Source organism: Pan troglodytes, chromosome 13, assembly GCF_028858775.2.
Source record: "Pan troglodytes isolate AG18354 chromosome 13, NHGRI_mPanTro3-v2.0_pri, whole genome shotgun sequence".
Classification (NCBI taxonomy): Eukaryota; Metazoa; Chordata; class Mammalia; order Primates; family Hominidae; genus Pan; species Pan troglodytes.
Genome location: NC_072411.2, coordinates 72,584,587 through 72,611,268, shown reverse-complemented (window position 1 = coordinate 72,611,268; position 26,682 = coordinate 72,584,587). Strand labels below are relative to the sequence as shown.

At 40.5% G+C, this 26,682-nt stretch overlaps 1 protein-coding gene across 1 annotated transcript in view; it reads right to left on the bottom strand.

Annotated features, from left to right (window-relative positions):
- The window catches only part of MYO3B (myosin IIIB), a 477,280-nt gene that overhangs the window by 91,108 nt on the left and 359,490 nt on the right, over positions 1-26,682 (bottom strand). The window contains exons 31-32 of the mRNA XM_525960.6: positions 20,608-20,668; positions 19,586-19,682 (exon numbers count right to left, since the gene is read on the bottom strand). Of these exons, the coding sequence (XP_525960.6) occupies positions 19,586-19,682; positions 20,608-20,668 (158 nt within the window). The remainder of the gene's footprint in view (positions 1-19,585; positions 19,683-20,607; positions 20,669-26,682) is intronic.

Sequence of the window (26,682 nt, the reverse complement as noted above, 5' to 3'; positions counted from 1 at the left end):
CTAGTCTGGCTTCTCAGTGGTTTGGCCAATAGAGATCCCTATCAGGAAATCAGATGGAAGAAAGGGACAAAGAAGATTCTCTTTTATTCCCCAGCTCCCTTCCTATGGGGTTGTCTTGTGTTGACTGTGTCCTTAACTGAAGGTCATCTCTCTTCTCATGACTCCTATATCCATATGACTCTCTCCTTTTGCATTCCAGATGCCATGCTCTCTTCTTGCTCCTTTACGTGTATGTGGTAATGGCTTTACTCTCATTGGTCCTTGGAGAACTACACTATCCTTTATGGTTTCCCTATATCTTGCCCCAACCTTCAAAAATAATCCCTTTATTAAACAATACTCCAATTATCCTAATTTGAGTGTGCAATCTGTTTCCTGCTGAGATTCTGTTTGATTCTTGGGGTGTGTGTGTGTATATGTGTGTGTGTGTGTGTGTGTGTGTATGTGTGTGTGAGAGAGAGAAAGAGTGTATGTGTGTGTAGTGTGTGTGTCTAGAGTATGTGTGTGTGTGTGTGTGTGTGTGCATGTTTTACAACTTTGTAGTGTTCAGTCAATTTCTGTTTATCTGCATGGGACAGTAGGGAAGCTAAAATTATTAGAAGGATTTGAGGAAAGGCCATAGGCCCACACCAGCAAGCATCTCACATAGTTTCCCTTTAAAAGTGAAGAGTTAACTGTGACATGACAGACAGGAAAACACTTTTAGCGGGTAGACTCAAAGCACCACTTCATGGCTATAGAAATTGCTGAAGTAACTATATAAAGGAAGGATGTAAATTGTTAAAACAGGCATCACAATCAATGTTTGAAAAATACTTTCTTAAATGGAGAAACTGCAATCATTTTACAGGAGGCAGAAAGGATGACTCAAATATCTGTCAATGCACAGAGCCTCATTACTGATCTTTAATATCTTCACATTACAGAATCATGTGACTTTAGGAAATTCATGCATGACTTGACTCAACTTACTCATCTTTAGTGAGGGCTAATTGACTGCCTGGAACCAAGTATAAATACATTATCTCTAGATTTTCAGTTAAGCTTTGGCTGTTATTGTTATTTTTGGGTTTTGTCGGCTTTTGGGGTTATTTTTCTATATCATAATTCTTCTCTAAATTCTACCAAATTTCAGCCTTTGATGAAAGAAAAACTAAAGACAATGTAAAAACTCCAAAACAAAATATCTGAGATCTCTGGAACTATCATTACTCTTTTAAAATCAGTGGTCTAAAACGTCAAAATAGGGTTAACATCTAAGTTTATACTGATATGAATGAGAACCAGGAAAAAACTGCTTTCAAGGAGAGCAATAACACTAATTTATGGTGTGCATAAATTATCTGAGCATGTAACAGTGGCTCAGAAAACATTACCACCACTTTGCAGAGAGCTAAAAGTAAAATGTGAAATATTATCCCAATCTTTATGTTCTAACTTTAGTCTAGAATTCCACTAATAATTCTCCTTCTGTTTCTATTAAATATGAAAAATTGAGCAATGGCCAAGTAATTTTTTAAATCAAAAACAAATTAAGATGATGGAGCAATAAACACAGGATTCAATGTTTTTATTTTTTTCAAGAACTCTGAGGGTTTTTTTTTAAGGAATCAACTTTTTTGTTGTTGTCGTTTAATGAAGAAGAAAAAGACTATAGCAACCTGCCTTGGCATTTTTGAGAAACCACAGGTCTATTCTTTTTATGTATTGCATGTACATCTTCTAGCCCAAAGACTTTAATCATAGCACAAAATTTTCTTAAATAACTTTTGAGGGTCATCTGATGATTTATAGAGACATATCCCCCAAAGAGACATCTAACCAAAAAAGAGCAATCTACAAATACTTGAAGAACTACCACATGGGAAGAAAAATCCTTCGATCAAGCTTCCCAAACACAAAATTGATAGTCTTTACAATTAGTCAATTCCTCTCATTAGTACAAGAATTCTTAACCTGGGATACAGATCCTGATGGGAACATGAAGGTATTAAGGATTTTATGTGCAAAATGTTGCAGGTGTACCTTTGTGCATTTTTCTAGAGTTAGGGTGCATGGATTCCATTAGCCTCCCACAGGGGCTTGTGAGGTAAGAAGATCTGCAAAAGAATGTGGGAAATTAGCATGGATGACCATTTGTCAGACTGCTGAAGAAAAGATCGTCACTCTAAGGGCAATGTTTAGAAACCTCTGGGTACAGATAACTAGTAAGTAAAACCTTTATGCAGTATATGTTCAATCCTCTAATCATTCAGTGGTTATTCACAGGTTGTCCTTTCTGGTCATATGGGTTAATTTGCTCAGGGTGGTAGATGAGAGGGAGGCATCCATTCTAACTCTTCTTTTAAGGGGAGAGACAACATAATGGACTGTTTCCCAGTGCCCTCCCAGTGTTAAATAGAAACTGCTACATGACACGAATGGGGGTTCCATTAATGGACTGAATATGAGAATGTGGGTCTAGGGCAAAGAATAAGCAGCACACAAGAGAAGGGAGGTACCTTGCTTTCTTAATGGCAACCCAAGTTGAAAATCAGAAGGCAGAGTACAAGTGTGTTGTGAGCTGACTGCTCTGGACATGGGTAAATACAGCAGTGAAGGACAAAAAAGGAATGAACACTTTGTAATCTGACCCTCGGAGATTTAGAATGGATCCTTGTATGTTCTGTCCCCCGTCGGTACCCCCAGCATTCACCCAGGCTAATGAGTTAGCATGGAAACTGTGCTTTGGAGGACAAATCAGTTAAGAGCAGAAACAAATCTAGAGCTCTTTCCATTTATCTGATTTCTGCACAAATGCAGAGTTTGCCATTTAAAGTGGGTGTGTATCCATTGGGAGAACCCAGCCATTGTGTCCTGGCATAAAAACGGCTCCTTTGAAATTAGGATAGTGTGTAAACTCATCCCCTAAGAGCTTTGTAGATCTCTTGCAATTGTTTCTTGGACCCTGTTTGAATTTGCTCTTTTAAATGGGCTGCTTAGGGAAAATACTGGCACCAATTTAACAAAAAGGGATATCATTAATTTCTTCCTCTAAAAAGGAAGAATCCCTTTGGGAACACTGAGTCTTCACGTATATTAGGTCAGACAAACCAGCCTGGTGTCTGGGTAGACTGGCTGTTCTAATTGCTCACTGCTAAGCAGCCAAACAGACCTTTCTGGATGGTGACTTGGGGATCTGAGTCTGTGGGAGCTATAAATATTCCTGAAACCATTTAGGTGGATTAATGAAACAACTCCCTCCCATTACACAAACTGCCAGACACAGAAAATACCAACAAATTGGTCCCACTCAAATGCAGTAAAGATTCAAGGTGATATACTCTTGAGACTTGTGGTAGTATCGAGGGAAAACAAGTGTAGTTTTTTAGAAATTGTAGCACACTCCAGAAGACTTGATAATTTGAATGGAAAGAAGAAAGGAGTTGCTAAACTTGGAAATTAGGTACTTTCAAAAGTGATTTGCATTGGAAGAGTAAGAAATAGCAGTAGCAGCAGCTAAACTTTATTAGATGCTTACTATGTACCAGGCATTATTCTACATGTAGTAAGCTAATAATCTGGAGTCTTATTTTTGGATAAGTCCTGACCCAGAATCCCCTCAAAGCTTCCAGAGCATCACACACACACAGATAAACACACACACATTCTTAGGAACCCAGGAACACAGATCACAGAACAGGGAATTTTAGTATAATAAAAACCTTAAATATCAGCAAAACACTGGAAAGAGGGGACAATGTGGGACCGGAGGAGTGAGTGTGGGGGTGATGGTGGTGGGCAGTGCTCAGGCAAAGCTCTAGTCTAGGATAGAGTGCATGATTTGAAAGTGGGAGGTCAGGAAGTCATTGTGAATTGTTCTTGGTAGGGAGAAAAATTACAGACTCATTTAACATCCAGTTTATGTTGAATTTCTCCCTCCCGTCATTATCCAAACTATATTTATAGTTTGTTTAATAAGAGATATATCTGTTCTTTTTAAAAAATTGCAAGTATTTTTAATCCAAATTCAACTGCAGTCCAAACTAAACAAAACACCTCTACCTAATGCCAATAATCCCCCAGGCATGGCTTTATGTGCCTTATTTTGCTCTCTGATCTTTGGGCCTAATTAGGATAGAGCCCTTGAAACCCTAAATTCTGACCAATGAATAAATAATCAAACAACTTGGATATAATGTAATAGACTTTACAGTCTACAGCCAAATATAGAGCTAACTGGTCAACCCCTTAAGGCTTCTATTTTCCCATTTATTTAAAGAACAAAGAGGAGAATACATTTAAGAAGCTAAAATGGCCATCCAATGAGCCCTTAAGAATAGCCTGTGCCAGAATGCTGATCCAGAGGTACTACTGACTCTATGTCTCCCTAAAGCCCAGCTCTGGGTTGGGTTCTAGCTCTGGGTTGGCCAACTAATATGCAGTCTTTTCATCTATAAAATGAGAGTTGAACAAAAGACCTTGAAAGCTTCTACAATCTTAAATCTGGATAGGTTAGGCTATATTAACTCTGTAGAAAACTTCCTCAAATAAAAATGAAATATTCCTATGAGTAACAAGAATAACTCCATGCAGCACCAAATTTTTGTTGAGTGCTTACTACATGTGAAGTAGTGTGTTAAGCACTTTACATCTATACTCTATGACATAGGTACTGTTACTATTCCTATTTTGGAGATGAGGAAAGAGGGATATAGGGAGATTAAGTTAACTTGACCAAAGTCACAAAGCTATTAGAGTGGCATAGCTGGGATGTAAATTTAAGTTTGACTGACTCCAAAGCCAGCTTTGCCACCCTGCCAAGGGTATGGGACCATCATCCATGAACATCTCTTCTTTGTAAGGGTTCCAAACTAGAAACAACACAGATGCCCATCAACAGAAACATGAATTCATAAAGTGTGCTCTCATCCTAAAATGGGATACTATACAGTAACGAAAATATACAAGTGAATCTTTAAAATATAATGTTAAGGGAAAAAAGAGAAAAAGCTAGAAGTCAAAGAATATATGCTATGTGGTTCCAGCTGTGCAAAGTTTAAAAACAGGCAAAATTAAGCTATAATATTTAGAGATGCATATTTAGGTGGTTACCTGTAGGATGCAGGAAGAGAGTCATAATCCTGAAAGGGCATGCTGATGGCTTCTGTGGCACTGGCAAGGACTGTTTTGTGATCTCGGTTGTGCTCACATGGTGCTTGCATTATAATAATTTATTATACTGTCCATTTTCGTTTTAAGCATTTTTCTTTTTTTTGAGACAGAGTCTCACTCTGTCACCCAGGCTGGAGTACAGTGGTACGATCTCAGCTCACCGCAAGCTCCGCCTCCCGGGTTCACACCATTCTCCTGCCTCAGCCTCCTGAGTAGCTGGGACTACAGGCGCCCGCCACCATGCCCGGCTAATTTTTTGTATTTGTAGTAGAGATGGGATTTCACCGTGTTAGCCAGGATGGTCTTGATCTCCTGACCTTGTGATCCGCCCGCCTTGGTCTCCCAAAGTGCTGGGATTACAGGCATGAGCCACGGCGCCTGGCCTCTGTTTTAAGAATTTTTTTTTTCTGTAAACATGTTACATTTCAGAATTTTTAAAAAGGCAAAACCAAAAATAACCAAGGATGCGGGCTGGGGGTGCAAAACAAAAATAAACAACCACCTTGATCTTGTATCTCTCACATGTGAGCTTCTCCCAGTGTGGAAAAAGAATGGGCAGACGGCTGGAAACATCTTTTCTGACTCTTCGCTGCAGGTCTGAGTTTTGGAGTAAGCTTATCTGAACCTTTCCTGGAGACCACATATCACCGTTGTAGCTCCCACAGCTCCTGTGCTCACCCCTATCAACACCCTAGTCAAAGGAGACTTGTTTTCAAATTTATTTGTCCATCTCTCTCAGAATATAAATTTCAAAAGAGCAAGCCTGGCTCTTGCTCCCTGTATTATATCAAACATAGTGTCTGCCATTTAGTGGGTGCTCAAGTAACATCTGCTGGACAAATATCCTAATGAATGAGGAATAAAGGTATATTTTATTATCTCCCAGTCCTCTCTGGAATTTAAACCAACAAACTGATCTCTTGCTAAATACTGTTTTAGCAGACAACCTGAGTTTTTCTAGTTTTTCCAGGAGTTTTATTAACTTAGCAAACATAAATAGCACTTTGGGAGGCAGAGGCAGGCGGATCACAAGGTCAGGAGATCGAGACCATCCTGGGTAACACAGTGAAACCCCATCTCTACTAAAAATACAAAAAATTAGCTGGGCATGGTGGCGGGCGCCTGTAGTCCCAGCAACTCCGGAAGCTGAGGCAGGAGAATGGCGTGAACCCGGGAGGCGGAGCTTGCAGTGAGCCGAGATCGTGCCACTGCACTCCAGCCTGGGCGACAGAGCAAGACTCCGTCTCAAAAAAAAAATAAAAATAAATAAATAAATAAAATAAAAAACCCTGCAGACATACCCTTTGAACCTAAAATAAAAGTTGGAAAGAAAAACAAAAAAAACACATATCTAACATAGGACTGTATCCAAAATATACAAAGAACTCTTAAAACTCAAGAATAGGAAAACAAACAATGCAATTTTAAAATGGTCAAAAAATCTGAATAGATACCTCACCAACTAAGATACACAGATGTCAAATAAGCATGTGAAAGAAATAAGCTGTGAAAAGATGCTTAATATCATGTTATCAGTGAATTGCAAATTAAAATAATGAGATGTGACTACACAACTATTAAAATGTCAAAATCTGGCCAGGTGCGGTGGCTCACGCCTGTAATCCCAGCACTTTGGGAGGCCAAGGCAGGTGGAGCACCTGAGGTCAGGAGTTCGAGACCAGCCTGGCTAACATGGTGAAACCCCGTTTCTACTGAAATACAAAAAATTAGCCAGATGTGGTAGCACATGCCTGTAATCCCAGCTACTTGGGAAGCTGAGGCAGGAGAATCACTTGAGTCCGGGCGGCGGAGGTTGCAGTGAGCCAAGATCGTGCCATTGCACTCCAGCTTGGGCAACAAGAGCTAAACTGTCTCAAAAAAAAAAAAAAAAAGTAAAAATCCAAGATACTGACGACCCCAAAGGCTGACAAGGATGCAGAGCAACAGGAACTCTCACTCATTGCTGAAGGAAATGCAAAATGGTACAGCCAGTTTGGAAGACAGTTTGGCAGTTTCTTGCAAAGCTAAACATACTCTTACCACACAATCCAGTAATCATGCTCCTAGGTATTAACTCAAATGAATTAAAAAGTTACATCCACACCAAAACCTGAACACAAATGTTTATGGTAGGTTCAGTCATAATTGTCCAAACTTGGAAGCAACCAAGACATTAAGCTATCAAGCCATGACAAGACATGAAGGAATCTTTTTTTTTTTTTTTTTCTAGACAGAGTCTCGGTCTGTCACCCAGGCTGGAGTGCAATGGCGTGATCTCGGCTCACTGCAACCTCTGCCTTCCAGGTTCAAGTGATTCTCCTGCCTCAGCCTCCTGAGTAGCTGGGATTACAGGCGTGTGCTACCACGCCCAGCTAATTTTTGTACTTTTAGTAGAGACAGTGTTTCGTCATGTTTGTCAGGCTGGTCTAGAACTCCTGACCTCAAGTGATCCACCTGTCTTGGCCTCCCAAAGTGCTGGGATTACAAGCGTGAGCCACCACACCCAGTCGACATGGAGGAATCTTAAATGCATATTATTATTATTATTTCAGAGATAGGATCTAGCTCTACTGCCTAGGCTGGAGTGCAGTGGTACCATCACAGCTCACTGCACCCTCGACCTCCTGGGCTCAAGTGATCTTTCTACCTCAGCCTTCCATGTAGCTAGGAATATAGACATGCACCAAAACACTTGGCTAATATTTAAATTTTTTGTAGAGACAGGGTGTTGCTGTGTTGTCCAGGCTGGTCTTAAACTCTTGGCCTCAGGCAATCCTCTCACCTCAGCCTCCCAAAGTGCTGGGATTACAGGTGTAAACCACCACACCTGGCCTCTTAAGTATGTATTGCTAAAGTGAAAGAAGTCAATCAGAAATGGCTATATACTGTATGATTCCAACTATATGAAATTCTGAAAAAGGCAAAGCTACGGAGGCACTAAAATAAATAAGTAAATAAATAAAAAAACAAATAGTGGTTGCCAGGGGCTTGTGGGGAGGGAGGAATAAGGAGGTAGAGATGGGATTTTTAGGTCAGTGAAATTATTCTGTATGACACTGTCATGATGAATACAGGTCATTATGCATTTGTCAAAGCTCACAGAATGTACAGCACAAAGAGTGAACTCTAATGTAATAATAATAATAGTGTATCAATATGGGCTCATCAATTGTAATAAATGAACCATGCTAATACAAGATGTTAATTATAGAGGAAACAGGGAGAAAAGGAGAGGAGAAAGGGTATGTAAGAATTTTGTACTTTAAGCTCAATATTTCTGTAAGCCAAAAATTACTCAAATAAGTAAACTCTATTAATTTTTTAAAACTCAAAAAAATTTATTATTCTCAATCTTAGAAAACAAACAAACATAAAAAGAAGAAAAATCACTACACCCCTACCATTAAACAATTGTATGTTTGATTTTAAAGTTGAAAGAATCCTTTAAAATGAAATAAACTAGGCAGCTGTGGTTAACAGGGCAGTCTTGAGAGTATGTGTTGTTTCAATTATATCAAATAAGAAAAGAATTTAAAAATAAATTTTCTCTAGGCACATTTTACAGCCATGCCATCAACATCCAATCTTGGAAGCCAAATACCCTAACTTGACTCACACACCACCCGCCTTGTGTTGTTTGGCATCTGCACTCCTGATGTCCTGGGCCAACGCCAAAACCTAACTTGGCATTGGCAAAAAGTGCATCATGACCTAACGAACTCAGGAAAGCACCGGAAAAGTTTAGCAAGAACTTTTCACAGCTATGTTTGCAGCAATGATCTAAGAAGAAATGATGTCAAAAACTGTTCAATTCTGTAATGTGCTTTAATGAGTCGCAGGAATGAGAACAGGCTGTGAAAGGTTTTTCCTGAGGTATGTGGCCTCAGGAATGGTGGCCTGGCATGTGACCTCTGTGGCTTGTATCTGCCACTCTCACATCTGTGGCCACTTTCCCCTCCAGCCTCCTCTAGACTCCTCTAGCCTCAGCTCCTCCAATAGAGTCAGAATCTTGCTATTGATTCAGCTGGCTGAGGGTGGAGAAAAGCCCTGACCTTTGTGGAGTACATCCCTTGTTCTTCCTTTTCATCCTGATTCTTTCAAGGGAAATGGGGCACTATGATCAATCTTGGTAGGTATCCACAGAGTTCCTTCAGAGAGCACCAGTTTTGAACAGAGCCCTCAGCTGAGGTAAACTACTAGGACTATAACTGATGTCCAAAGCACCCTGTTCCTATTCTTCAAAATTACAAAACAAAGCAAAACAAAAACAAAGAAACCAAAAACCCAGATCTAGTAAAAATGAGAAAAGTCTCTGTATCTGTCCATTCTCACATTGCTATAAAGAACCACCCAAGACTCGGTAGTTTATAAAGAAAAGAGGTGAAATTGACTCACAGTTCCATAATTTGTACAGGAGGCATGATTGGGGAGGCCTCAGAAAACTTACAGTTCTGGCAGAAGGGAAAGGGAAAGCAAGCACGTTTTCACACGTCAGCAGGACAGAGGGAAGGGGGAAGTGCTGCTTACTTTTAAACAATCAGATCTTGTGAGAACTCACTCACTATCATGAGAACAGCAAGGGGGAAATACGCCCCCATGATCCAATCACCTCCCACCAGGTCTCTCTCCCAACACTGGGGATTACAATTCAACATGAGATTTGGGTGGTGATGCAGAGCTAAACTATGTTATTCCACCCCAACCTCTCCCAAATCTCATGTCCTTCTCACATTTCAAAACCAATCATGCCTTCCCAAGAGTCCCCCAAAGTCTTAACTCATTCCAGCATTAACCCTAAAGTCCAAGTCCAAAGTCTTATCTGAGGCAAGGCAAGTCCCTTCCACCTATAAGCCTGTAAAACCAAAAACGGGTTAGTTACTTCTAAGATACAATGGGGGTACAGGCATTGGGTAAATGCTCCCATTCCAAAAGGTAGAAATTGGACAAAAGAAAGTGGCTATAGGCCCCATGCAAATCTGAAACCCAGCGGGGTAGTCATTAAATCTTAAAGGTTCAAAATAATATCCTTTGACTCCATGTCTCATATCCAGGCCACACTGATGCAAGAGGTGGGCTCCCAAGGCTTTGGGCAGCTCAGCATTTTGGTTCTGCAAGTTTGGCTGCTTTCACAGGCTGGCATTGAGTGCCTGCAGCTTTTCTAGGCACATAGTGTAAGGTATTGGTAGATCTACCATTTGGGGTCTGGAGGACAGTAACCGTCTTCTCAAAGCTCCACTAGGCAGTACTCCAGTGGGGACTCTGTGTGGGAGCTCCAACCCCACATTTCTCCTCTGCACTGCCCTATTAGAGGTTCTCCATGAGGCTCTGCAATTGCAGCAGACTTCTGCTTGGACATCCAGGTGTTTCCATACATCCTCTGAAATCTAGGCAGAGGCTTCTAAGTCTCAACTCTTGTTTTTGTGCACCCACAGGCCCAACACCACATGGAAGCCACCAAGGCTTGGGGCTTGAAGCAATGGCTTGAGCAGTACCTTGGCCCCTTTTAGCCACAGCTGAAGCTAGATCGGCTGGGATGCAGGACACCATGTCCTGAGGCTGCACAGAGCAGTGGGACCCTGGGCCCAGCCCAGGAAACCATTTTTCCCTCCTAAGCCCGCAGGCCTTTGGTGGGAGGGGCTGCCAGGAAGGTCTCTGAAATGCCCTGGAGGCGTTTTTTTCCATTGTTTTGGCTATTAACATTCAGGTCCTCTTTACTCATACAAATTTCTGCAGCCTTGAATTCTTCCACAGAAAATGTGTTTTTCTTTACAACCACATGATTGGGCTGCACATTTTCCAAACTTTTACGCTCTGCTTCCCTTTTAAATAAACGTTCTAGTTTCAGGTCATTTCTTTGTTTATGTAAATGAGTGTAGACTTTTGGAAGCAGCCAGGACCCCTCTTGAATGCTTTGCTGCTTAGAAATTTCTTCTACCAGATATCATAAATCATCTCTCTCAAGTTCAAAGTTCCACAGATCTCTAGAGACACAATGCCACCAGTCTCTTTGATAAGCATAGCAAGAGTGACCTTTACTGCAGCTCCCAATAAGTTTCTTATCTCCATATGAAGCCACCTCAGCCTGGACTTCACTGTCCATATCACTATCAGCATTTTGGTCACAACCCTTCAACAAGTCTCTAGGAAGTTCCAAACTTTCCCTCACCTTCCTGTCTTCTGATCCCTCCAAACTGTTCCTACCTCTGCCCATTACCCAGTTCCAAAGTTCCTTCTACATTTTCAGTTATCTTTATGGTAATACCTTTAAAGCAATACCCCACTCCTGGTACCAATTTTCTGTATTAGTCCATTCTCATGCTGCTATAAAAAACTACCTGAGACTGTAAGACTGGGTAACTTATAAAGAAAAGAGGTTTAATTGGCTCACAGTTCCACAGGGTGTACAGGAGGCATGACTGGAGAGGCTTCAGGAAGCTTTAAAATCATGGCAGAAGGGGGAAGGGGAAGAAAGCACATCTTCACATGGCAGCAGGAGAGAGAGAAGGGGGAAGTGCTACACACTTTTAAACAACCAGATCTCACAAGAACTCATTCACAATCATGAGAACAGCAAGGGGGAAATCCCCACCTCAATGATCCAATCACCTCCCACCAGGTCCCTCCCCCAACACTGAGGATTACAATTCAACATTAGATTTGGGTGGGGACACAGAGCTAAACCATATCAGTCTCTTAAGCAAAATAGAAAAAGTGTATGATTAATATAAATTAAGCTAAATTAGAAATTGGATTGGGGATTAAGACAACTATAATCTGTCTTGTTTCTTCTTCCATCCCTTTGTCCTCATGCCCACAAGCCTCAAACTGTACACTTCCTTATGTTGGCCTTGCCTAGATTTTTTTTTTTTTTTTTTTTTTTTTTTGCAAAAAGTCAGGGAACAAACATTGTGACAATGACATATGTATTAGAAATATGTAAGAATGAATCACATGAACCCAGGAGGTGGAGGCTGCAGTGAGCTGAGACCACACCACTGCACTCCAGCCTGTGTGGCAGAGTAAGACTCCATCTAAAAATAAATAAATAAATAAATAAATAAAATAAAATTAAATATATATGAAAACATTCAGATCTGGTGGGGCTTAGAGTAATTTTGCCATGTGGGAGAATATACTACAGCCAGGTTAGCAGAAGTAGCATAATTTATAATCTGGAAATAACCTTTAAAAGCAATAATCTCTGGCTGGGGGTGGTGGCTCATGCCTGTAATCCCAGCATTCTGGGAGGCTGAGGCAGGTGGATGACTTGAGTCCAGGAATTCAAGACCAGGCTGGGCAGCATAGTGAAATCCTGTCTCTACAAAAAAAATACAAAAAAAAGCCAGGTGTGGTGGCTCAGGCCTGTAATCCCAGTTACTTAGGAGGCTGAGGCATGAGAAAAGCTTGCATCCAGGAGGCAGAGGTTGCAGTGAGGTGAGATCATGCCACCGCACTGCAGCCTGGGTGACAGAGCAAGACTCTGTCTCACAAAAACAAACAAACAATAAAGGCAGTCATTCCTAATAATTTTAGAAAATGATATACTTTATAGACTATTTAGAAGTCTGGAACACTCCCACCCTCTTCCTGCACAGCAAAGCTAAAAGTAAATGTAACTTTGTTCTTGACAACTTCCCGAGAATTTAATGAGATCACTTGAGATACAGGAGGACACTCAACATGTCACCAGACTAGCTTTGGAAAACAACAGCTGCAAAGACCCAGATATTATAATTGTATTAGTCTCTTAAGTGTCTTATTTCATTTCCTGGCCCTGTGGTTGACATATAGTAGGTGCTCAATAAATGTTTGTTGAATGAATGAGGAGAAAGCCACATATATAAAGCCCACTTTCTCTGATTCAATGTTGTGTCACAGAGATAGGGAATGTCCAGAGCAGTGATTTTCAAAGGGAAGTCCCCAGACCAGCAGCATCTTATCCTCTGGAAACTTGATAACAGTACGAATCCCCACCTCCATCCCATACAGAATTGAAAACTATGCAGTGGGTTCAGCAGTCTGTCTTAACTAGCATTCTAGGTGATTCTGGAGAGCACAGTGAAGTTTGAGAGCCATTTGTCTAAAAAGATCCCTTCATATGAGGTGTTTTTCTAACCTCACATGCTAGCGATAACAATTCTATACCTGTAATTCCTTTGTCATTTTACTGAGAAAAGTCCTCACATAAGACTTTACCAAGTTTTACTGGTGAGGGTTTAAGGTGAATTCAATGGCATCCAGACAAGAAGAAAAGATGTTTTCAGCCTGAGGGAGCCAAAAAGAGCAGGGAGATTCAGAACCTCAGAGACTACCCATAAATGAATACAGTCTTGTGTGTGACATTCAGTCATGAATTTGGGTATGGGACAGAGAGGCCCAGTAGCCTTGCCTTTGTTTAGCGTCTGATTTCCATGTGCCTTCCTGAGGGAGATTATGCGGCCTTTGAGACTCTGTTGTAGGAACATGCTTTCCCTATCAAATGGGAGACATCTTAGCCCTTTATGATCACAGCATTGCTGTCTGGCAAGCTGCTTGCACTCCCTTCCAAACACAGGCGGCCAGTGTGAAGTGATTCTGTTGCATGGATCTGAGGCATAGTCTTGCCCGATATAGTGATCTTGCCTAAATCAAACTCAATTTCCTGTATTATTACGGGGTGACCGACTCATCTGCTTGCCTGGGACTGTCCTGGTGTAAGCACTGAAAATCCCACATTTTGGAAAACATTTCTGTCACAGGAAAGTTGAGATATTTGGTCACCTTAAGGATCAAAGTTTCCAAGAATAAAATACAGCCTGAGTTTGCTTTCTGATAGCTGAATTGCTGCCAAAAACTATAAAATTTATAAAATTTAGTAATGAGAGCAACTGGAAAGGTAAAGGAAAATAATGAAGTAGATGGCATTAAAGAAGCTGCTAAGTGAAAGAAAGTGGTGTGATTTGCTCAGGAGCTGTGGCTAGACAGGCCATGAAAGACCCGAAATCAATCACTAATGCCCGATGCCAGGTTCCACATGCTCTCTGGTGGCTCTACCACATCCCAACAGTGTGCTTTGCCAACTGTGACCCCCTCAGGAGGCCAGTAGAATACTGCTTGCTACTTTTGACCTTCAAAAAGAAACGTGATTAAGGTATACACCCTGTAGACAGGAAGAAAACCCAGAACAGAGGTACCTCTTAGGTGAGGTATAAAAGAAAACCCAAGGGCAGGTAGTGAGGGTTCTTTAACAGGCACAGGTCACAAGGTTAAACTAAAGCTTGTGTACTTTACATTAAGAAAATGTAAGTAAAGGGCCTGGCATGGTACCTAATATAGGTACTACATACATGAGAGTTCCTGTTCTTTTATTCATAGGGGATTTTCTCAGATCTCCCTCTCAAACCCACTTCTTTTACTGCCTAAAAAAATGCTTAAAACCTGTTTTTTAGACCATAGCAAAGATGAAAAAGGAAGAAGGAGAAGAAAAGCATGTCACGAAAAGTCAGCTCATTAACAACAGCAAGAAACATCAGCTTTGTGTTGAGAGAGGAAAAATTAAACAGAGAATCTGGCACATTAACTAAAAATCATAATGGTCAAGGGTCATTTACTGCAAGGGTAGGTGGCCCCATTTCATATTGGTCTCTGAGGATTGCTCTGCGTTACAGCCCAATGTGATAACTGCTGTTAATAATCATGCCCCTAGATACAAAGAATAAGGAGAATTGTGTTTGTGCACTCAATATGAAAGGTAATTTTAGGTTTGAGAGAGTTTCAGCTGTAGAGAAAATGTACTTACACAGACTATCTCATTTCTTGATGATGTCTAGTTGGTTCTCAACTCCAAAACTGGAGTTATTGTTAAAATCATAACCCAGATCATGCCACTCTCCCACTCACTGGCTTCCCATTTCACTGAGACTAAACCCTCACTACTCATAAAGTGAACCTCAGACCGACAATATCAGAGCCACCTGCAAGCTCATTAGTGCTGCAGAATCTCAGAGCCAGTCAGACCTGCTGAATGAGAATCTTCATTGTATGTAGATTCCTAGGATGTTTGTTAGGACATTAAGCAGTAAGAACCTGCACTATCTGGCTCCTCATTTCCTATGACTCTACTTTTTGCTCTCTTAGCTCCAATACAGGGACTTCTACTCTTCATATAGTCCATTCACATTCTCTCCTCCAGGCCTTTATCATGGTCTTCTGCCAGGAATGCTCTTCTCTTAGATATTTACATGGTGAACTGGCTCACCACCCTCAAGCCTTTACTCAAACCTCACATTCTTTTTTTTTTTTTCTTTTTTCTTTTTTTTTTTTTTTTTTTGAGACGGAGTCTTGCTCTGTTTCCCAGGCTGGAGTGCAGTGGCGCGATCTTGGCTCACTGCAAGCACAGCCTCCCGGGTTCACACCATTCTCCTGCCTCAGTCTTCCGAGTAGCTGGGACTACAGGCGCCTGCCACCACGCCCGGCTACAAACCTCACATTCTTAATGAAGCCACCCTGTTTAAAAATACAACCACCCAAACTCACCCTCTACGCCTGGGCCACCCCTTATTACCCTTGCTGCTGTATTTTCTCCCCGTAACTCTTCACCCTTCTAACATCCCACATAATTGACTTACTTGTCTGCTTATTGTTTATTGTCTATCTCCCTCTGCTAGAGTGTAGCATCATGTGGACAGGGTTTTGATATTGACACAACATCCAAGTGCATGATTATTTTGTTAGTAATTCATTTTTATTGTATTCCACAAAAGTATCAGACTGTGGTGAAATGGAAAACAACCAACCAAAAACTGGCCTTTTATAAAAGTTTTGAGAAATACTGCTCAGTTCCTGGCACATAGCGTTAATAATTATTTTTTGAATAAATAAATATAAATAGAAGAACAAATGCCTAAAGTATAACCATTTACATTAGTAAAACCAGATGAGGTCTGTATACATTGCTGTCAGTCCTATTAAATAATTTCACTGCTTGGATTAGTGACCAAGTGACTAGAATTATGCACTTCCCGGGTATATTGTGCTTTTCTCTTAATGTGAGCAATAAGCCGGCCCACATGGGCCAGTTAGGGACACTTCTTTTTTTTTTTTTTGAGACAGAGTCTTGCTCTGTCGCCCAGGCTGGAGTGCAGTGGCGCGATCTCGGCTCACTGCAAGCTCCGCCTCCCAGGTTCACGCCATTCTCCCGCCTCAGCCTCCCCAGTAGCTGGGATTACAGGTGCCTGCCACCATGCCCGGCTATTTTTTTTTTTTTTTTTTTTTTTTTGTATTTTTAGTAGGGACGGGGTTTCACTGTGTTAGCCAGGATGGTCTCCATCTCCTGACCTCGTGATCTGCCCGCCTCGGCCTCCCAAAGTGCTGGGATTACAGGTGTAAGCCACCACGCCGGGCCAGGGACACTTCTTATACTCTGAAGACAGCCTTGTTGAAGGCCCATATTTAGAGACTTATTTGAGTGGCTGCTCTAAGCTGAGCTTGAGATGGAGTAACTTTAGATTTATTCCCTGCCTCTCACTCTCACCTCACCAGACCCCTTCATAGAATAACGAAGTTAGGCCTCACTGCAAGTTAGAAGGCAAACCTTCTGGATGTTAGTGTTTTTTTAAACTGAAAAGGTCACAATGTTCTCATTCAGCCTTCCACAAAAACATGGGTTAAAATAATGGGTCATTTAAAGCACAGAATGAAACACAAAGGTATAATTTGCTAAAAATGTTGCTTAAATAATATATTCTTGTTTCTACAACTGATAATATAAGCGAAATGGAAAAACTAATTTGTTCTTCATCTTTGTCGTTTTCTAAGATCAAGGGGAATTCGATTTACCTATAATGTCTTCTCACGTCTTCATGTCTAAACTTCCTTTGCTTCTCCGGCCCAAAACAGCAATAGCAACAAAATGAAATAGCTTGGATTATTTTAATTTCTTCCACTAGTACACTATATCTATTTGGAGCTTGCCTCAGAAACATTTACTTTGTTCTAGGATTGTTAGAAATACATTTTAAAACTTTTCTCTGATTGCTTACTTAGGTAGAGTTTCATTTCATTCTTGCTTCCATTATATTTCATCACCACTTTGGATGTTCAAGAATTCAATTCGAGACCTAGGCTAGGTTGTGAGGAGAGAACTCATAAATGGGAAGACATGATTCTAGAGAGTTTTAAATCTAGTAGATGCATTAAAGTAACTATAACACAAAGCAGGATGTGATAAGTATTATAAGAAAGAGTAAAAGAGTAGGGAGCCATTGTGGACCTTGAAGAATGGAGAGGATTTTGAAAAGTAAACGAGGAAGAAGGACATGTGGAGCAGAAGAGGCAGCATGAACAGTCACAGAGGAGGGAAAGAACACACCAGGCATGTTCGGAGAATAGAGAATAGTTTGGAGATTCTGAAGCACAGAATGAAAAAGAGAGAGCAGTGGAAGTTAGAGCTAGAAAAGAAGATTAGGACCAGAACAGAGAAAGCCTTGAAGGTCATGCTGGGATACTAGGGAGACACTGAAGAGTATGGAGGGAGAGAAGGTCATGATTAGGATTTTGCTTTAGAAATCTTAGGTTTCTGTTGGCATAAGAGAAGCTAAAGCAGAAGAATGGAGGCAGGAAAAATACTTAGGATGCTGTTTATAAGAGTGTAAGGGGAAGTAATGGTGATGGTGGCAGACCCAATAGAAAATCATTTAGACTGGAAGGAAGAGACAACTCTAGAAAGAAAGTGCATATGAGCCATTTATAGCAAATCAGATGTGTAACTTATTAATAAATTTGACTTTTTAAGATACTTTCCTAAAGAATGGGAAAGATTATTGTAATCCAACAAGTCTCTTTTCTTTTTAATAAATATTAATTCAAAATGCAATGTATTTTTACTTCCCCTGAACTATCACACCAAAAACTTAATGCCTTACAAAAAGAACTTTATTTCTCTACCTAGTATTCATGTTCATAGATTACCTTTGCATTTATATAATGTCAATAACAATAATTACCATAACAGCAATTGACATTTACTAAACACTTACTATGAGCCAGACACTATGCTATGCCTTTTACTTACACTAGCTCATTTAATCCTAAGTAAAACCACTCATATGCATTACTATTTCCCTCACTTTACATGTGTAGGTACTAAGGTAAGGAGTTGCTATGTAACTTGATTAACACAGGAGAGCAGAGATTTGAATCCAGGCAGGTCTGATGCCAGAACCTGTCAGTATGGCTTAGCTATTCAACCGTACTTCAAAGTTTTGTTTTTAGGAATTACATCTATTTAAAAATAGAATACCAAGAGAGAACAAAAACTAGATAGGACAAATAGAAAATAAAGAGCAAGACGACAGATTTAAACCAAAACATATCAATAATCACATTAAATATAAATGATCTAAACACTCCAATTGAAATACAGAGACTGTCTGTTTGGATAGAGAAAAGTACCAACCAAACTCTCGCATAATGAATTTTGCTCCATTATACTGTTTTTCCCCTAAATTCTCTCCTCTTTTTTTGTACTACTTTTACCCCCACTTCATTGTGGCCTTATTCCTGAATACTGTCTGCCTATGAGGAAAATATTTCCTTTGTCGGGTTTATCATTTACTACATGTCCATTTAAAAGGTTCTGCTATAATGGACCCATCCTCTTGTCTCTCTCCAAGAGTTTAAGATCCATATAGACTGAAGTCATGACACATTTATTATGCATTTCCCACTTCATACTGTGCTACTTTGTCACCGAAAAACAGGCTAAGAAGAAAATTGAAGAGATCTGAGAAATTACTTTATATTTCAGAAAAATAGATGAGGTTGACATTAAGTGTAACATCAGGAGCATTTCTTTTCTTGGAATGGTTCACGTAGTCCTTAGTATCTTCTAGCTTGTAAATATTTCTTACAATTATGTTTCTATTTTATTTTCCAGAAGCACTGGTTTTAGCTGCATGCAAACCTGAAACTGACTTTTACTATATTCTGTAGCAAGACATTTAGAAAACGAGCCAGAAAGAGTTGTGTCCCAAAGGCATTTCTGTCTACTTGCTCAAAGAATGGCCATGTTGCCCAAAGGGCAGAACTACTTTCTAAATCCATATTCTTTATCAACTCCTAGATTTCGACCCTGCGTGATCCGCTCCACTAAAAGCCGGTCAGCTGTTTATCTTCCCTTTAATAAAATGAAATTTTAGAACAGTTTCCTAGTTTAAGGTTAAGTAAATGGAAAAGCATGGACTTTGATATTCATTGTCTTAAATGACATGGGTACATGGTAAACTGCTACCTTTAATACAAGTTTTACATCCAGCATGTATGGCTTCCCAAAACTTTTTGCCAACATTTGGTCATATTACTATCTAATTGAGTCCTGCCCAAACAACACACTAAAAAGTACACAAACACGCAAATGGTAGAAGCCGCATGCAATTCAAAACGTTCTTCTTACCAGGCTTTTGAGGGGCTCCCCAGAGACTCAATCCTTGCTGATCTGGAGCAGGATGGCATATCCGAGAAGACAGCAAATCAGTCCCAGAAACCGAGTGCTTCAGAAAAACCCAGTAAGAGAAATATTATTCTTATCCTCTGATGAAACAGCCTTAAGGACATGGCTTCTATTTAATGAAGGGGCACTTAACCCTGACTAAAAGCAAGAGGCTAAGCATACTGGAGTCATTTGTAAGTTGCTCCCATCTTACATAGAATTGAATGGAGGTCCTCTCCTTGGGGCAATTAGAAGCCAAGTCTTAACATCTTTTGCTTTATTCATTTCTTCCTCAGAACGAGTCAACCTAGCTACCTGTTAAATTAATTATAGTCCAGAATATAAAACAGCTATGTGCTGATTTTCACCTATACTTATTTTTTATCTCTAAGAAAGAAAAAAGAAAACCTATAGGAAGGTATTAATCTGCTTAACATTTCTAAGTACATCATCCAAAGGATTTTGTTTTTTTAATCTTACATATGCTCAGCAGAGTTACTGGCAAAAACTGTACATTTTCTTCATTTCATCCTTTCAACATCAAATAGTAGGCAGCAAAAATTGGATCAGACTTCAAAGCCTGCTGTGGGCTCCAAGTCACAGAGAGACGCCTCCATTTCACATATTGAATTCGAGCAGGATATCAAAGTGCTACCAAAGAACCTCGGGTCCTTACTCAAAAAGAGGCTCTAACATCTGTAGAGAGTGGAGTGCACAGACAAATCACCTCAGGGAGCAGCTAACATTTATTCTCAGCAGCAAATTTCCAGGCTTTTGATTCTCTCTCCACTGTACCTCCCTGTCTCTCTACTGAACCAAAGTTCTTCAGCAAGCTGGGCTTTTGTCTCAAAGACTTCAAAATATCACTAACAGTTTCAAGTTTGGATGGTCCAACCATGCAGCCGCAGACAAGCTTCATGCCTATGAACTTGGATGAGTCTGAAGGAGTGATACACATTTACTTTGGAATCAAGATATCCAGCTACCTTGTTTGCATGTCCTGCGGAGATATCGCACCCTTTTGGAGAACTCTGGGCTTGTGAATGCCTGAAAAGATAACAATAATAATAATTTTAAAAGACTTGAAAATAATAATAGAAAAACTTAGGACTGTTTTTCTTCAAAGATATATCAAAACATACTTTTTATGCTTCCATGGTTTCCCATTTCAGTCCTTGGTTAAAAGGACATGGTCACCTTAAGAAAATGAGTCCTACTAGGTGTTGCTCCTACATGTTACAGCACAACCACAGTCTGCCTGAATTCCTAAGACCCAAGAAACTGCTCCTTTTAAAGTTGTGTGATTGGCTTTGGTTTAGTGAGCTCTATTGGGCTTCCACAACCTTTACCAAGAAGCCAACTAAACGGATGCTAAGGCTACACTTCCTGCACGGCACATGAATCACATTCACAGTTACGGAATTTAAAATGGATTCCGTAATCAAGTAAGTTTGGGGAATGTTAGGTTGGGCGTAGTTTGAAAGGTTTCCTTACTGCAGGAATAATCTTTTAAAATTACAATATACATGTATGGATCTCTATAGTAAAGATCCAGGTCCAACAGTAATTTGACCAAGAAGCTTAAAGTGATAACCTATTAACATCTAATAAAATCCTAATGCTTCATGGAACAAAGTTTGGAAAAATCAATTGGTCTGGGTCCCCAATTTTTGATAATCAGAACACATTGTATAAGAGTGTGCTTATAACACACAGATAAAATAGGAACCACTCATAATGCCTTTCAGATGGAACCAGCAGAGTGGAAAGCACTGAATAAAGAAGGGAAATCTGTGTTCTGACCCCTGCCTCACACACACGCACACATGTGACACACATGACACAACAAACATGTGACTTTGGGTAAGTTTCTATAGTATTCGGGGTCCTAGTTTTCCTCATCTATAAAATGAGGAGATTGAGATAAATTATTCCTAAGGTCTCTTCCAGTTCTATATTAATAATCGTATTCTTTACTTAAGCTGACAAATTCATTTCCATATATTTATTTGTGGATATTACCTTCAAAATATATATTATAAGCAATATGCCCATTTAAAAATTACCACATCAGTACCTGGAAGGAGGGGACTATAATTCTATATTTATTTGTGTGTATATTTGCTTATCATATGTCTCCCACAATGGAATGTAAGCTACATTAAGTCAGGGACTGGATCTGCTCTATTTCACGCTCTGTGTAAGCACCTACCCAGTGCCTGGTACATAGAAAATGCTCAATAAATATTGACCATTTGAATAAATAAAACAATGATTAGTCAATCCACAAAATGTGGGGTGGGGCCATGTAGATCAGTAAGAATACTCTTACTATTAAAATTAAATTAACTATCATTTATATACTACTTCATTTAAAAAAATGCTTTTAAATATTTAAGAAAGCTTCACAACCATTTGGTCTAAGTACTTTAATTGTATCTATTATATAGATGAACAAAGAGGTTCAGAGAGGTTAAGAGATTTTCCCAGGTATCATGGTAAATACCTGGTAGAGCTAAGGCATTCACCCATGTTTGTCTGACTCCAAATCCTCTGCTCTTCCTCTGAACCATAATATATTCTATACCCTTCAGTATCTAAGCATTGGCCCAAAGGACTCACTCCTGTCTGGCCTAGGCAAGTCCCAGTAGCTGTGACACACCTATAGGATGGGTGGATTCTAAGATCCTCTAGGAGAAAGTCTAAGAAAGAGAGTTTAGCTGTTGAATTACTGCCAGACCCCCAATTTATGCCTTTCCTGACCCCTCAAAAAATGAACCTCTTGACAACTCCTCTAGCTTGTGTGGCTTTTCAGAATCCAAAGCCAATGGCAGACACCTCCCAACTCTCCACAGGGAGTCAGCTTATCTGTTTGATTCCCTCTTCATTCAAGCCTTTGGAAGAATCGAAGGCAGCTCAATGTAATGTTTGTGTGTGTTTAAGAAAAGTCAGCGGCAGAGGTCAGGGAGTAGTGTCTACAGGCAAATAAATTAGAAAATACTAGATTAGCCTACAAGCCAGGTTTCTTTCCTGAGAGGCTTTCCGGCAACTTTAATTTAATAATATGTTCAATGAGACTCCAAGAAAGGAAAAGAATTGGAAACATTTTCTAGACATTATTTTAACAACGGACCCTTCTCCTCTGTAGCATGTTGAGGCACTACTGATTCTTAGAACACACCTTGCTTTTAAGAAGATGGTACAAGTCAGTTTTCTTAAAAAATCTAACTTCCTCAACTCCTTTATAGAGTTGTTGTTGTTGTTGTTGTTGCTGTTTTTTTGGTTTTTTTTTTTTTCCTTAGGGACATGAGACTGGATAATGCTCTGCAATCCGTCACTACCAAAATAAGGAAAAGCACAATAATAACAAAAAGCCATGGCTCAAGCTTACAATCCCAGCTACTGGGGAGGTGGAGGTGGGAGAACTGCTTGAGCCCAGGAGTTCAAGATTAGCTTGGGCAATATAGCAAGACCCTGTCTCTATTTAATTGAATTTTTAAAATATTTTTTAAAAAGAAAGAGAAAAAAGCCAATGCTTATTGCATGGATACATACCACCAGGCACCAGGCAAAGCATGTTACATACTGCTGACAGCCATGTGGATTGGTTCTTTTTTTTTTGAGATAGAATCGCACTCTGTTGCCCAGGCTAGAGTGCAGTGACGTGATCATGGCTCACTGCAGCCTCGAACTCCTGGGCTCAAGTGATCCTCCCGCTGCAGACTCCGAAGTAGGTGGGACTACAGGCATGTGCTACCACCACACCTGGCTAATTTTTTATTATTTGGAGAGATGAAGTCTCACTATATTGCACAGGCTGGTCTCGAACTCCTGGCCTCAAGCGATCCTCCTGCCTCTGCTTCCTAAAATAACCTATTTTTACAGATAAAGGAATTAAGCATCAAGAAGCCAGTGATTTGCTTCAAACCACAGCTGGTAAGCAGTATACCATAAGACTATGGTATATTGACTATGGAAAAGGTGATGCCAGAGGGAAATTATCAGGCCAAAATTATCAATTGTTGCTGGGTGTGATGGCTCACACCTGGTATCCTAGCACTTCGGGAGGTTGAGGCAGGTGGAATGTTTGAGTTCAGGAGTTGGAGACTAGCCTGGGCAACATGGTGAAACCCTGTCTCTATTAAAAATACAAAAAACTAGCCGGGCCATAGTGATGTGCACCCGTAGTCCCAGCTACTCAGGAGGCTGAGGTGGGAGCATTACCTGAGCCCTGGAGGTCGAGGCTACACTGAGCCAAGATCGCACCACTGCACTCCAGCCTGGACAGCCGGAGTGGGACCCTATCTCAAAAAAAATAAATAAATAAAAAGAATTATTAATTGCTGATAAAATCATAGACAAACTGTTAATAGGGAACAGGACATTCATATGGAGCCAAAGTACTACCATACAGGTGGCTAACCTCCTTCTTTCATTTCACAAGAGAGGCAATGTACACTGGAGAAATCAGAAGGTCAGTATTTTAATCCAGTGCTCAATTTTAACACCACTAACACCACGACAACATTGTCTTGTAATGTGAGGCAACATGAAGTATGTAATATCACTCAGGATGTATTTTTTCCTTTTGGTCAAAAACATTTAACTTAAATCGGATTAAGTCTTTAGATCTAACTTACAGTCTACGCAAAGCATAGGGCATAGACGGACAAGCTGGATAAGACCACAGGAAGCAAGCAGCTAAATACAGAAGGTGAGCTATTTTATGAGATAATCCTATTTTATGGCTCGATCCTCTGAAAAAGTCAGTATTCTGAAAAAAGTGACTATTCTGTATCAAAAGAGATGTAGATGAAATAACAACTTGATGCACTGTAACATTCTAGATCGGATCCTGGTCTGGATAAACACGTGCAAAGGACATTCTTAGAACAATTGGGAAATTTTGACTATGAATTGGTATGGGACGATATTAAGGAATTAATTCATTTATGAAGTGTGATATTGTTTTCTGAATCCACAGGAAATTTTTTTTAACAAATAACACTGTCCTCGGCCTCTGCTGGAAATCATAAGCTAAATGGGCAGAAGCAGTGTATATGGCTATCAAAATAAGGTGAATAGAAAGTAGTTGTCCCTCTTTGTATAATTCATCACATATTTCTAGGGCTCCATTGGCGTCTTGGAAGCATAACTAAAGTCTCAAACAGATTGCCTCCAGGGCTCGACCGCTTCGCTGAAGTCAGTTCATTGAACTGTGGGTTCTAGGGGAGACGGAAACTCTCAGTCACCGTTGAGAACCCTTCTGCTGGGCATCTGTCCTGAAAAAGCCCCCAGACAAAACTCACATCTAATTCCTTCTTCTTAAACCCGGATCCCAGTGTGAGTGGATGAGGGGCAAGGTGAAGGCTGGCTCCTGAGTAGCTGGCTGCTGAGAATACCCAGCATCTCCCTTCTTCTGCAGCAGAGATCCATGAGGCCAGCTGGCTCTGTCACGCTGCGCCGGTGGCACTAGGTGAAGTCACCATGGTCCAGGGACTGGGCCTCAGCTTCACAGGCTCCAAAATTCAATTTGTCAGTTCATTGAGGGATGATGATTTTGGGGAGAGCTGAGTTGCAATAACCAACCTCAAAAGAGTCATATTTGAAATGTACAATGCGAGTGTGATTTTACAATGAATGGTATGATCTGGACTATACTTTTCCCCTCTCTAGTTGGTTGATACACTCTGGAGACTAAATTACACATTAGAATTAAAGCAAAAGAAGCAGGGTGCTCTTTGAGGATGTATCTGATCAGTCAAGCTTGTCTAGTAACTGGCTTTTTCTATTTTAGGGTTAGAATCAGTACCTTTTTGCTTGGATAGGCGTTGAGACACACTGGCTCCCCTCAGATTCTCCATTTTCTAAACTTTACTTGTTTCTTTGTGTACTTTTTATTAATTTTGATAAAGTTTTCAAGATTATCTTTTATCAATTATAAGTTAGAATGGCTTGGAGACAAACTGAGATATCCATTTATTCGTTCACGCTTGAAAGCATACTCTAATTTCAAAATAGCTAATTCAATGTTGGTTGATTTTTGTTAGCTTTCCATTGTCTCTAAATTTGGGAGTATTTCTCCTAGTAAATTTGTGTCTCATTTGGTAGCCCCAAAAGAAAGGCAATCAGCATAGCCAAGTAATTTGTTTCCACTTCTTTGATAACTTTGAACAAAAACCAAAGAGCTCTTGGCTGGGCGTGGTGGCTCAAGCCTGTAATCCCAACACTTTGGGAGGTTGAGGTGGGAAGATTCCTTGAATCTAGGAGTTAGAGATTAGCCTGGGGAACATGGGGAAACCCTGTCTCTACAAAAAATACAAAAACTAGCCAGACAGGGTGGCATGCCCTTGTAGTCCCAGCTACTCAGGAAGCTGGGGTGGGAGGATCATCTGGGCCCAGGGAGGTCGAGGCTGCAGTGAGCTATGATTGTGCCACTGCACTCCAGCTTCCCCACCAAAAAAAAAGAAAAAAAAATCAAAGAGCTCTTAATAAGAGAAGGTCAATTTCTTGTTCCCAAGAAGCAGCAGTAAAACCACTCTGCAGACAATATGATCAGACCAGAATTATTATTTTTGAGACAGGGTCTAACTCTGTCACCCAGGATGGAGTACAGTGGTGAGATCATGGCTCACTGCAGCCTCAACCTCTCAGGCTCAGGTGATCCTCTTATCTCAGCCTCCTGAGACCAGGATACTTTTTGGGTTTTTTTTGTTTTTTTTTGAGACGGAGTCTCGCACTGTCACCCGGGCTGGAGCGCAGTGGCACGATCTCGGCTCACTGCAACATCCACCCTCCAGGTTCAAGCAATTCTCCTGCCTCAGCCTCCCAAGTAACTGGGATTACAAGCACCCACCACCACACCCGGCTAATTTTTTGTACTTTTAGTAGAGATGGGGTTTCACTATGTTGGCCAGGCTGGTCTTGAATGCCTGACCTCGTGATTCACCCGCCTCAGACTCCCAAAGTGCTGGGATTACAGGCGTGAGCCACCACGCCCAGCCGAGACCAGCATACTTTTAAATAGTGGGGGCCCCAAGAATCTTGAGGGAGGCAAGTTT